Here is a 12,677-nt window from a genome sequence, read left to right as displayed (position 1 = left end):
AAACTGTATACTGATTTAGTTATATCAGTGGATCTTAACCTTGACAGTATGACAAAATTACCTCAGAAACAGTTAATACTGATTATTCCACCCCAACCAATTAGATCTAAATTCAGGGGGTTGGTAAACCTGAACATTTTTTTAATGCTCCAATGAGACCAATATTCAGCCAGGGTTGAAAACCACTGAGCCTGAAGCAAAACTAAACTAAACTAAAAGCTTATACTGTAGTGTGTGTGTGTGTGTGTGTGTGTGTGTGTGTGTGTGTGTGTGTGTGTGTGTTCATAGGTGTTATGTATACAAAGATTAATAAAATGTGCCTCTAAATGGCAACCGGACATTTAAATGTAACTTTCAACTAAAGTATGACAAACATATGCTTCAGGAGCTATGACAACACAGAAGAGTCACATTCAACTCCATACTGGGGGAGATTAGGTAGAGAGATCTAGGTGCCAATCAGAGTGGATGACAAAAGCAAAGAACTGCATTGGTAGCTCAGTGGTCGTGCCTAGCATGCATAATTGTAATCCTGGGTTAAATCCCCAGCAAGGAAACACACACACACACACCGAGGAAACAGAAAATGGAATAACTCACATTTGGTGTTCCCAATAAAGTACTAGGCACAAAAGGAAGAGTAAATAAGAAGTTTGCAGAGAAAGAACACATAAGTGTTTGAATGCCGTATTGAGGAATTTGAGCTTTACTCATCCTGCAGGTGATAGGTAGTGATATGTTAAGCAGGGAAAAGAACATGGTTGGGCTGCAATGTGGACAGGTCCCTCCTGGCTCTGGGAGTCACAAGAGCAACAGAGGTAGCATGCACTGTGCACTCACCATGCACCAGGCTGTGTCCTGACTAGTCCTTCCACTACCATTACCATAACTCCATGGTAGGTACTTTTTGTGTGTGTGGTACTGGGGGTGTAACCCAGGGGCATTCTACCTCCAAGGGACACCCCCAGCCCTATTTTTTTCTTCTTTACTTTCAAGTAGGGTCTCACTGAGTTGCAAAGGACCTAAGTAGCTGAGGCTCAGCCTCCCAAATCCTTAGATTACAAGCATGTGCCACTGTGCCCAACGTATCATCTTATTTTATATAAAACAAACATTATTTTTTGAGTAATATTTTTAAAAACTTGCCCAAGTCACAAGAGAGGGATTCAAAACAATGCTGATCCCTGAGGTGTAGGCCTGTAACCTCCAGTATAGGTGATCTGGGAGGAGTGAGGTGAGAAGGAGCAGAGCTCTGTGCTGAGGAGTTAGCTGGGAAATGTATGTCACAAGAGATATGACTAAAGCATGTCAGTAGAGATGAAGAAAAGGGAACAGATTCTAGAAATACTTATAAGTTTTAAAAATTATCAAAACAAGCCAGGCATGGTGGCGCACACTTGTAATCCCAGCATTCGCGAGGCTGAGACCGGAGGATCGTGGTTCTTGGGCAGCCTCAGCTACTTAGTGAGGCCCTTTGCAACTCGGTGAGATCTGGTTTTAAAATAAAGAATAAAAAATAGGGCTGGGGGTGCAGCTGGAGGTAAAAAGTCCCTGGGTTCTATCCCCAGTACTGTAAAAAATAAAAATAAATTATCAAAACAACATGATTCTGTCTTTAAAATGGATTAAAATTCTGGCATGTGCAGCAACATGGATGGACCACAAAACATTATGCTAAGTAAAATAAGCCAATCCCAAAAGAACAGATATTTTATGGTTCCACTTAGAAGGTACCCAGAATAGTCAAATTCATACAGACAGAAAATAAAACAGAAGTTACAGGGAGCTGAATCAAGAGCTGTCAGGAATCTATTTTATACAACAGTAAAAATATTTTGCCTGCACAGATCCTTAAGATATTTGGGAGTCTACAACACAAGTAAAGCAAAAATGTATAGCTAATATAACTCGCTTTAAGCTACTTATAGAAAAAAGAAAAACTATAAGTTTTTTAAATGACATCAGCATTGAGCCAGGCATGGTGGTACCTGCTTATAATCAATCCCAATACTTGGGAGGCTGAGACAAGAGGATCATTGGTTCGAGGCCAGCCTCAGCTATTTAGTGAGGCCCTCCATAACTTAGTTAGAACCTGTTTTAAATTAAAGAATAAAAAATAGGGCTGGGGGTATAGCTTGGAGGTAAAATGCCCCTGGATTCCATCCCCAGTATGACAAAATATAAAAAATAAAAAAGACATCTGCATGAACTTCCCTTATTGCTAAATATTTAAAGGCATTCTATCATAAATAAACAAGGAGATATTTAAAAATCTCTTATATGTTTGGATTTTGTTTTATATATAGACCTACTTTAAAACTAACATAAGAGTTCTGTAAAGTTAGTAAATATATAACAACCATAAAGCATAAGAGCACTGATTGTCATAAAGACTCCCATGGTGCTAACTCTAAGTCCTCTGTGTACATGTCTCTGATAATTTTAAAAATTATAAGGTTGTTATGACACTCAGGTTACAGACTATAACAAAATTTCAGAGAGTAACATTTCATAGCTTACTTATATAGTGAATCTGGAATGTGAACCTATTGCTTCTGCTTCAGAGCGATCACTGCCCCCAAACAATCCTCCACTATTACCCCTCAGCTAATCTATTCTCCAATAACAGGTACATAGTGACATCTAGTGAGTATCAGGAGAATAAGTCATCATACCAAAAATCTGCAAAACTTAAAACAGAATCCAGGAGGAAAAAAAAATGCTTCCAAAAATACTAAGTGATGAAAAACACTTATTTTAAATTTATTTTTTACCTCAAAATTAAATGTATCATAATTATTAGTTTAGCATATATTTATTTCTTATATTTCAAATGCTATGTAAGAATATTATGGAAAATGCTTAAAAATACATTTGATTTTAGTACTTTATACTAAAAATGAAATATATTTGCTAAAAGATCCTGAAACTAGCAAACATCTGAAATGTTTGATAACAGGTCAAATAGATTTAATAATCATTAGTCATTTAAAACTCTCAAAATACTTTCTGACAGACTTTGTTCATGGCCCTTACCTATGCCTTATATTTTTACCCTACCTTGTAAATTGTAAATATTCTGAAAATAAAATGTTGACGCCGGTCGTGGTGGCGCACGCTTGAAATCCCCGTGCCTGGGAGGCGGAGACAGGAGGATCGTGCCGGCTTAAGAGACCCTGTTTCCAAATAAAAATATAAAACAGGTCTGGGAGTGTAGCCTGGAAGTAGAAGGGTTTCCAGGAACCCCAGTACCACCAAAAAAAAAAAAAAAAAAGTGAATACTGAGCCTTTGTCACCAAATTGAAACATGGACAAATCTCTCTTCATGCTTAATTCTTCTTTAGCCAGGTGTGGTGGCGGATGCTTGTAATCTCAGCATTTGGGAAACTGAGACCAGAGGATCGTGGTTCGCAGACAGCCTCAGCTACTTAGTGAGGCCCTTTGCAACTCAGTGAGATCCTGTTTCAAAATAAAGAATAAAAAATTGGGCAGGGGGTGTAGCTTGGAAGTCAAATGCCTCTGGGTTCCATCCCCAGACCCGCAAAAAATAATAAAATAAAATAAAATAAAATGTTAAAGTGACACTTAACTGTTCATTATTATAGCCTGTACAATGACTCCAGAGGACAACTGAACATTAACTGGAGGATAAACCTCTGGAACATGATACTAAGTTGAAAAATACAACTGGCCATAATTCTGTTTGGAAAAAGTTCATTTTTCTTTTATTCTTTTTTTTTTTTTTTTTTTGGTGGTACTGGGGTTCCTGGAAGCCCTTCTACCTCCGGGATACACTCCCACGGGGCTACACGCCCAGACCTATTTTTTAACTTTTCTATGTGGAAACAGGGTCTCTTAAACCAGCACTGCTGGCTCCGAACCAGCGTGATCCTCCTGTCTCCACCTCCCAAGCGCGGGGATTACAAGCGTGCGCCACCACGCCCGGCTAAAAGTTCATATTTTTTAAAAAAACATGATGCAATGGCGTTCTTAAAACTCCCCATGAATCTTTCTTTTATCACCATGAATTCCTTGGATATTAACAGTTCAGACTATTTTCAATATGAAAGTTAATTAAAAATCTTTTTTAGTGGTTTGAATTTCAAAAAAATTAAGTAAAACTAGTATTTTAACAAGAGGGAAAAAACATTACTAGCAAGATAATTCCTCATGTTTGAAAAACTTTCATATGCAAGTTCAAGAAAATTAAGTAAAATAAAAACATTTTCGGTGGTTTCTTTATATTGACAATGAATTATCTTAAAATATTAATTAAATTACTGAGATGGATTCCTGAGTCCTTTAAATTCTATCTGCAGACCAAAAAAAATAAATAAAAACAATAAAACAAATCTCACAATCTAAGAGAGAGGTAAAATACATTACCTTTAATGCATTTTCTTTAAAGAAGTATTTTGATTTATCAATTGAAAAGTTAAGAAATGCTGAATATGACACTTTAGGAACTGATGGTTATATTTTAAATACCAAATAATTTTATAAGGAAATAACAAAATATATAATTCTGATTACTCTTACAGCTTACTAAAGGAAGTCTATAAGCACTAGCTACTGTCTGTTCCTTAATATCAACAAGTTGAACACAGAACTATACCTTCTCTGAAATAAGTGGGTTGCTGGGTTCCTCTGTATTTCTTGATTGTTTTACAGAATCACATCCACACACTCTATTTTTAAGACCATGAAGTTGTGCATCAACCAGGGGGTGGTGGGGAACCACCGGAGGGCCCATGGGGAGAGGCCCACCAAGAAGGTCCGGAGGGATGCCAGCTGAGATGCTGAGCACTGGCTCCACATTAGAATCTGTCTGCAAGATCTGTGGAGGAAATACAACACCTGGAAGACTGATACACTGAGAGTTTTCCTGCTGGCTCAACAAAGCTTCAGACATGATTTTACGCTCATTTCCAGAAGGTGCAAGTGTATCGCCAGTGGGATTTTCAAGATGCTTCATATCCACTGGTTGAGAGTGTAGAATTGCAGGTTGCTGCAGCACAGTTTCCATTCTTGGTGATTTCTCAGTGGTTACTTGAAAAGAATAAGAGTTAGGTTGTGAAACACAGGTCTGCATTATTGAAGGCTGCCCAAGCTGCTGAAATACTTGCTGAAATGGATGCTGAAGAATGCTTGCTCTTCCAGAAGTCTGTGTCACCATAATTGGTAAATTGACTTTATAAAGGTGACCTTAAAAAAGAGAAAACAAAATTGTAACTAAGTTCCAAAATAAAAAAAATCAAAAGCCTCACCTCAAACAGGCTAAGAGGAAATATATCTGTTAGTAGTGACTATCCCTAGGGAACTGTTTCATTCTTCAGAATTTTTTGTATTTTCTACAATAATATGTATTACTCATATTTTTAACACTATCCTTTTCATACTATTACATATATGACACATTTTGAGATATGCATAGGCCACAAATATTTTCTCTATGACCTTCTATCATTTGATAAATTAATGTTATCAACCTAAAATGGACATTTAATAATCATAATCATTTCAAATAATCATTTCTTCTCTGTCTTTCCTTTAAAATAATATTAATTTTCAGAAAAATGGATATTATGCCAAGTGAGATCAGCTAGTCTTAGAAAGTCAAGGGTCATATGTTTTCTCTCATATCTGGATGCTACAAAGAAAATAGAAAACATAACAGGCGTAAAATAAATGAGGAGACAGCCAGGTGTGGTGGCGCACGCTTGTAATCCCCGTGCTTGGGAGGTGCAGACAGGAAGATCACACAGGTTCAAAGCCAGCCTTGCCGGCTTAAGAGACCCTGTTTCCAAATAAAAATATAAAATAAGTCTAGGAGTGGAGCCCAAGGTAGAAGGGTTCCATCCTCAATACCACCAAGAATAAATAAATTAAATTAATGAGAAGAAAGACCAGTAGAATAGTAGAAGCAGCTTAGGAGAGGAAGGGGAGGAAGGGGAAAAAAGTATTGAGGAAGGACAAAATAATGCTATGTCCATCCATGAAGGTATCACAGGCAGTCTCATTAACATGTACAGGAAGGAAGGAGGGGGGAGTAGGATACAAAAGGAAATATATCAAGTGCTGTGTGCATATATGTTTGTATCACTTTGAACCACACTATGATGTATACGTTCAATGTATTAATAAAAGTATTTTTAAAGATTGGCTCTATATAAGCAAGCAGACACATGATTAATAATTAACTAAAAACAAAATAATGAAATAAATTTATGTTGGAGCACTGAGTGAGATGCCTTACTTAAACTTCACAACAACCCAAAGAAAGAACAGGTCTGATACTCTTACCAATCACAGGACACTACTAAAAGGCAGGGGCTGTTTAACCTTTAAACTTTTGAATGTCCTTTCCATCAAGCCAATAATCTCCATACAAAAGGAGGCAAAGGCTCATCAACCTAATCTTGATGAGCCTTTCCTTGATCAGAGCTACCAGGAACACAGATTTGATCTTTTATTTAATATTTGATAAAATTTAGATAATTAACTTGAAAGTATATATATAAAGCTTCCCATTCAGTGCTAAGAAAGAGAAATGAGGATGGATCATAGGCAGGACAGAATGCCAACAATAACCACAGCCACTTATGACTACCTTTAAAATAGGCTTTATTAAAGATTGCTATATATTCTGGTTTCTAGTTTATTAAAAATGATGAAACTTAATGTCCAGAAGTTAGTACCAATGCTAATTGTAAACAAAATAGACTTAGAAGGTACTCTCACCTGATGCAGTCTGTAGTGTCACACCTGCTGGAACATGAATAGGATAACCAGGAAAAGTAAAGTTGGCACTAGAGTTTGAGGTACCCTAGATATAAGAATTTTTTATTAGAAAGCTAGAAAAAAGATTTTACTTATATTTTTTGGTCCATATCACAGGAGGCCAAAAAATCTGATTCTACATGATAACACTTAGTATCAAGGCTGAGTTCCTTTAATATTTGATTTAGATCATTCCATTAAGGACCAAAAGGAATTCTACTATGCAGTCATTAGTAATGAAGCCAGTAAGTCTTAATGAAGAGAATGAATACAGCTCATAAAACTTACCCAGTACATAGTTTTGTCTGGGCCATTGATTCCCGAGGTGTCAAATATGAGAACCAAAGCCATTTATAAGAACTTTAGTCTCTAAGTTGAAAAACCAATGGGTATTTTAAAGTAGATGTAACAATGCATAATTTATAATACTGCATATATTTTATTTTAAAATAATTAAACCTTAAAGTTTTATAGTTACAAACATAAAATCAAAACAAAGAAATTCCTTTGCTTATCAGATCTGAAAAATTTTAAAAGATTGATAAGTAGGCTGGGGATGTAGCTCAGTTAGAAGAGTGCTTGCCTAGCATGTGACGCTGGGTTCTAATCCCAGTACTAAAAAAAAAAAAAAAAAAAAAACATTGAAAAGTAACACTCAATGTTGCTAAGGATGTGATAAAAGCTGGTTCTCCCACATTACCATTTCTATTTCTGTGAGTCTATACTAATAGATTCCTTTGGGTGTGTGTGTGTGTGTGTGTGTGTGTGTGTGTGTGTGTGTGTGTTATTGAAGATTCAACCCAGGGGCATTCTACTTTGAGCTATATCCCCAGCTCTACTTGTTTTGTTGTTGTTGTTGTTGTTGTTGTTGTTGTTGTTGCAGTTGTTTGTTTTTTAAAACATGGTCTCAAGTTCCTGAGGGCCTTATTAAGTTGCTGAGGGCGGCTTTGAACCTGTGATTCTGACTCAGCCTTGCAAGTACCGGGATTACAGGAATGTACCCTGTGTACCCAGCTTGTACAATCTTTAGAAGGACAATTTTGCAAAATATACCAAAACTGAAAACATCTATGACCTTTGACCCAGAAATTTTACTAAGAATTTACCTTATTATCACATAAAAGCTATGTACAAGATAATCAATGGAAAAAACTGAAAATAATTAAAATCTCCAATAAGAGGTTGGTTAACTAAACTGGGCTATACCCACTAAAGCCAATCTACATTTACTGGTATTAAAGAGGCCATCTACAACCGGGCGTGGTGGCGCATGCTTGTAATCCCCGGGCTTTGGAGGTGGAGACAGGAGGATCCTGCAGGTTCGAAGCCAGCCACGCTGGCTTAAGAGACCCTGTTTCCAAATAAAAAAGTATAAAAATAGGTCTGGGAGTGTAGCCCGGAGGTAGAAGGGTTTACAGGAACCCCAGTACCACCAAAAAAAAAAAAAAAAAAAAAAGAGTCCATCTATAGTAGTAAGAAAGAGAAGAAGGGGGAGGGGAAGAGAGGGAAGAAAAGGAAATAAATTACATAAACAGTAATGAAAGCAATTACTATTTTTTACCCTGAAAAGTAATGTAATGTTAATGAACATTCTAGTGAATATATGCTAAACAGTTAAAACAGTTATCTTTGAGATATAAGACTGCAGGGCTCTTTCACATTCTACTTTACACTTTTTTAAGTATATTATTTCTTTAATTAGAAATAACATTTCTATACATCTCATTGGTAGAAATATCAAAGGTTTTCAATCAAAAGAAGTGCAATTCTCTCCAAAAATTTAGATGAGAAGTAAGGTTTGTTTTTAATGAAGAAATGGAAACAACTGATTCCTTAACCCTTTTACCGTAGAAAGGTAGAAATCATGGGCTGAAAGCACATGAAAACACCATTAGTACCATAAAAGAAAACTCAAAGTAAATAAGTGCTATTGTTCCTCACTTGTAAAACTACCCAGTTTTCTATAAAAAAGTTAAAATTTTTATCTCTTGTCTCCAAGTGCTGAAGGATAAACTCTACTTTAAAAAGGTAGAAAATAATCAGAATATTTTGTTCAGGTAAAAAGAAAAATCTATGAAGTTGCTCAACTCTGAAGGAAAAACAGAAAAAAAACAAAATTATTTATTTACGTTTCACCAAGTATACAACATTATATATTATAGTAGAATTGAACCCTGTTCAGTATAACTTTGAATAACTTGTAATAACTGTTTTGGAAAATGAGAAAATTTGGTAAGAAAATTCTGGTTCTGAATATTCTGAGCTTTTGCTATGATATTAAAACTCCTCTGGTGTCCCATTCCTTATTGTATCTTTTCCTATTCAACTAAAGGATCGTGAGTTACATCTACACCCCACATTCTTCCACCATTCACTAAAAATGGGGCATATCTTGTAAAATGTACTCAAATAAGCTACCTACCAGTTCTGCTGGGGTAAAAGTAGGAAGAGTTCTGCCAGCAGGAATAACTAATGATGCTGCAATAGAAAGCAAAATAAATATTATACATTCATTAGAACTTACCAACTTAAAATTGCTGAAGATAGATTACTTTTAAAAAATATTTTCTATGACTGTAAAATCATAATGAAGTTTAAACTTTCTGATCCCCAGTAGGAAAAAGGATCTAATAATATTTTTACAATTAAAAACAACTAAACTACTTTAGATAAAGACAACTAAGCTACTTTAAATATAAAAAAGAAAAATGTCACATTATAATCAGGCCTAATGTGCTTTTAGAAACCCATAAGAAAACCTATATATTGTCTTCAGTAAGTCAGTGTAGCACTAAATCTCCATTACAATTTCCCATTGGGGAGAAAGAGTAGGATTTGATAAATAGCATATTTTTATGAGATTATATTATTGATCAAAATACATAACTCAAAATAAATCCACTCTAAATCGTAGAGGTTCAAAACAGATTTCAATTCATTCATTTCATGAAAAATTATTTATAGTACTTTGGTCAAGTGAGCAATCATAGCTACAGTTTAAAGAACAAATAAATATTCATAACTTCACTTTGCAATAAAACAAGTATGAATGTTAAGGAAAATATGGGAAAATTATCCATGGTGAAACCCATTAATTTGTATAATTAATATGACTGAGTAATTACAATAAACAATTCTATCAATAAAGGCAAAAAGGAACAAATTCTCATGAGAACTGCAACTCAACCTGCATTAAAGACCTGCTCCAGATGATCCTAGTGGAACACACCTGATGAAAAAGGAGGATCACAGCCGGGCGTGGTGGTGCACGCTTGTAATCCCCGCGCTTGGGAGGCGGAGACAGGAGGATCGCGCAGGTTCGAAGCCAGCCGCGCGCGCTGGGTTAGGAGACCCTGTTTCTAAATAAAAATATAAAAATAGGTCTGGGAGTGTAGCCCAGAGGTAGAAGGGCTTCCAGGAACCCCAGTACCACCAAAAAAAAAAAAAAAAGGAGGATCACAGGTTGGAGGCCAGCCTCAGCAACTTAGCAAGGTCCTCAGTAACTCAGTGAGAGACCCTATTTCAAAATAAAAAATAAAACAGGACTAGGGGTATACTCCTGCGTTCAATCCCCCATACCAAAAAAAAATTATGATTCCTTATATCTTTCTATTCCTTATCTTTCTGCCAACTTTCTATGCTAACTATATCTTTGTTTAGAATACATCTAAAAGGTAGACCAATTGGTTATAAGTGTAATCTTTTTTTTTTTGAAGATTTAAAGAAGTTTATTAGAAAGATAGAAATACAGAGGATAGAAATACAGCCCCATGCCAAAATGGCATGAGGGGGTGACTCGAAATGAATACTATAAGTGTAATCTATCATTAAAAATATGTATAAAGACTAAATAATAAAACAAAAGGATATCAGTTTGTGACTGGTAGCATGCCACTTTGCCTTTAAATAGAACAAGAACTTTTTAGCATGTTTATGCAGCCAAATATTGCTATTTTTCACACATTGCATTAAAGAAAAGTGCCCCCAAAGATCAGTTTCTGATGCTAGAATGGCTCCATCACATATAACAAAAAGCTTGCAAGACCAATATTTTTTAAACTAGCCATTCTTCCCATGTTCAGACAACAGAAGTACGGCTGCAGATTGACAGTTAATGAAGCAAGACTTTTTTTTTGTTCTCTGTTCAACTATAGCTTTGCTTATTAACAGGCATTCTTTTAGGAAAGATAAATTAGAAAGCATTGGAGTGGCAGGAAAACAATTGGTATTAGTCTTAATTAGATGAAGGGAGAAAAGCTTAAGCATCTACAGCTTAAGCCATAGCCTAAGAAGAAACAAAAATCTGCTAATACATTGGATAAAGCAATTAACCGAGTTTCCTGAGGAAAATAGCAACAACCCTCCTCTTTTAAATACCTTGAAATAAATCCTATAAGATAATTCTCTATCTTTAAAAAATCAAACAGGGCTATAAGAGAGCTTTTAAAGTTTCTTTATAGACATCAGAATAAAAACACTGAACAGAGTTCTATAGTGAATGTTCCTGTAGCTTCTACCTGATTTTAATACTAATTCACAAATTATATGAACCATTTATATACATTGACAAAGTTATATGCACCAATGATTATGCCTTAAACACATTTTTAAATATTCAAGATGGTTTTAATAGATATACAAGGTAATCCCAGTACTTGGAAGGCTGAGAGGAAGATCGCAGGTTCATGGGCAGCCTCAGCAACATAGCAAGACCCTGTTTCAAAACAAAAAAATAAAAAAGGACTAAGGGTATATCTCTGAGGTAGAATGCAAGTGGGTTGGATCCCTAGTAACACACACACACACACACACACACACACACACACACACACACACAAAGGGTTTTAATAACCAGTTAGGTTTTAACTGCATATGTGTCTTTATTTAAACTAAAAGTATCATAATTTCAGACATATATTTTTATTTTGAGTGACCTCAAACTTACAAGTGACCTCCTGCCTAGCCTCCCAAGTAATGGGGATTACAGGCATGCACTTCTGTGCAATTTAGAAATGTTAATTTCAATTTAATTACAATTTAGAAATGTTAATTTCAAAAACACTAATTTTACAGTATAGCAATAATTAAATAAGCAGCTAAATTTTTTGTTCTATAATAATTTGGCAAAACAATACATCTACTCATGTACTTTTTCTTATTCCCCATCAAGAATTCTTCCTTTTTTGCCAGACGTGGTGGTGCTATCTTGTAATCCCTGCGCTTGGGAGGCAGAGACAGGAAGATCACGAAGGTTCAAAGCCAGCCTTGCTGGCTTAAGAGACCCTGTTTCCAAATAAAATATAAAATAGGTCTGGGAGTGTAGCCCAGAGGTAGAAGGGTTCCATCACTAGTACCACCAAAAATAAATAAAAAATAAATAAAAAATAAATAAATAAATAAATTCCTTTTTTTTGGCATACAGTACTGGGGATGGAACCCAGGGACATTGTACCTCTGAACTACACCCCCAGCCCTATTTTTTTTTTTTTGTCTTTTTATTTTTGGTGGTACTGGGGTTCCTGAAAGCCCTTCTACCTCCGGGCTACACTCCCAGACCTTTTTTTTTTTTTTTTTTTTTTTTAAATTTGGGAACAGGGTCTCTTAAATCAGCGAGGCTGGCTCCAAACCAGCGCGATCCTCCTGTCTCCGCCTCCCAAACACAGGGATTACAAGCATGAGCCATCACGCCCAGCTTTGTTTTTTTTTTTTTTTTTTTTTGAAACAGGGTCTCACTAAGTTGCAAAGGACCTCACTGAGTAGCTGAGGCTGTCCGCACACTGCAATCTTCTGGTCTCAGCTTCCTGAATGCTGAGATTACAAGCATGTGCCACCACGCCTGGCCTCAAAAATTCTTTAATACATCATGGTAATTTATTAGTCTCACAATTCTTGGTTCT

The 12,677-nt window shown here is 35.8% G+C and overlaps 1 protein-coding gene across 2 annotated transcripts in view; it reads right to left on the bottom strand.

Moving 5' to 3' along the window:
* GTF2A1L (general transcription factor IIA subunit 1 like) overlaps positions 1–12,677 on the bottom strand; it is a gene marked incomplete at both ends in the record, with an annotated part of 100,353 nt that overhangs the window by 78,647 nt on the left and 9,029 nt on the right. For both annotated transcript variants that reach the window (XM_080711253.1, XM_080711254.1), the window contains 3 exons: positions 4,616–5,205; positions 6,742–6,826; positions 9,203–9,258. In XM_080711253.1, coding sequence (XP_080567379.1) covers positions 4,616–5,205; positions 6,742–6,826; positions 9,203–9,258 — 731 coding nt within the window. The remainder of the gene's footprint in view (positions 1–4,615; positions 5,206–6,741; positions 6,827–9,202; positions 9,259–12,677) is intronic.

The sequence above is a fragment of the Muscardinus avellanarius genome, assembly GCF_963383645.1.
Source record: "Muscardinus avellanarius genome assembly, chromosome: 15".
NCBI classification, from domain to species: Eukaryota; Metazoa; Chordata; class Mammalia; order Rodentia; family Gliridae; genus Muscardinus; species Muscardinus avellanarius.
This window is presented reverse-complemented; position numbering and strand designations above follow the sequence as displayed.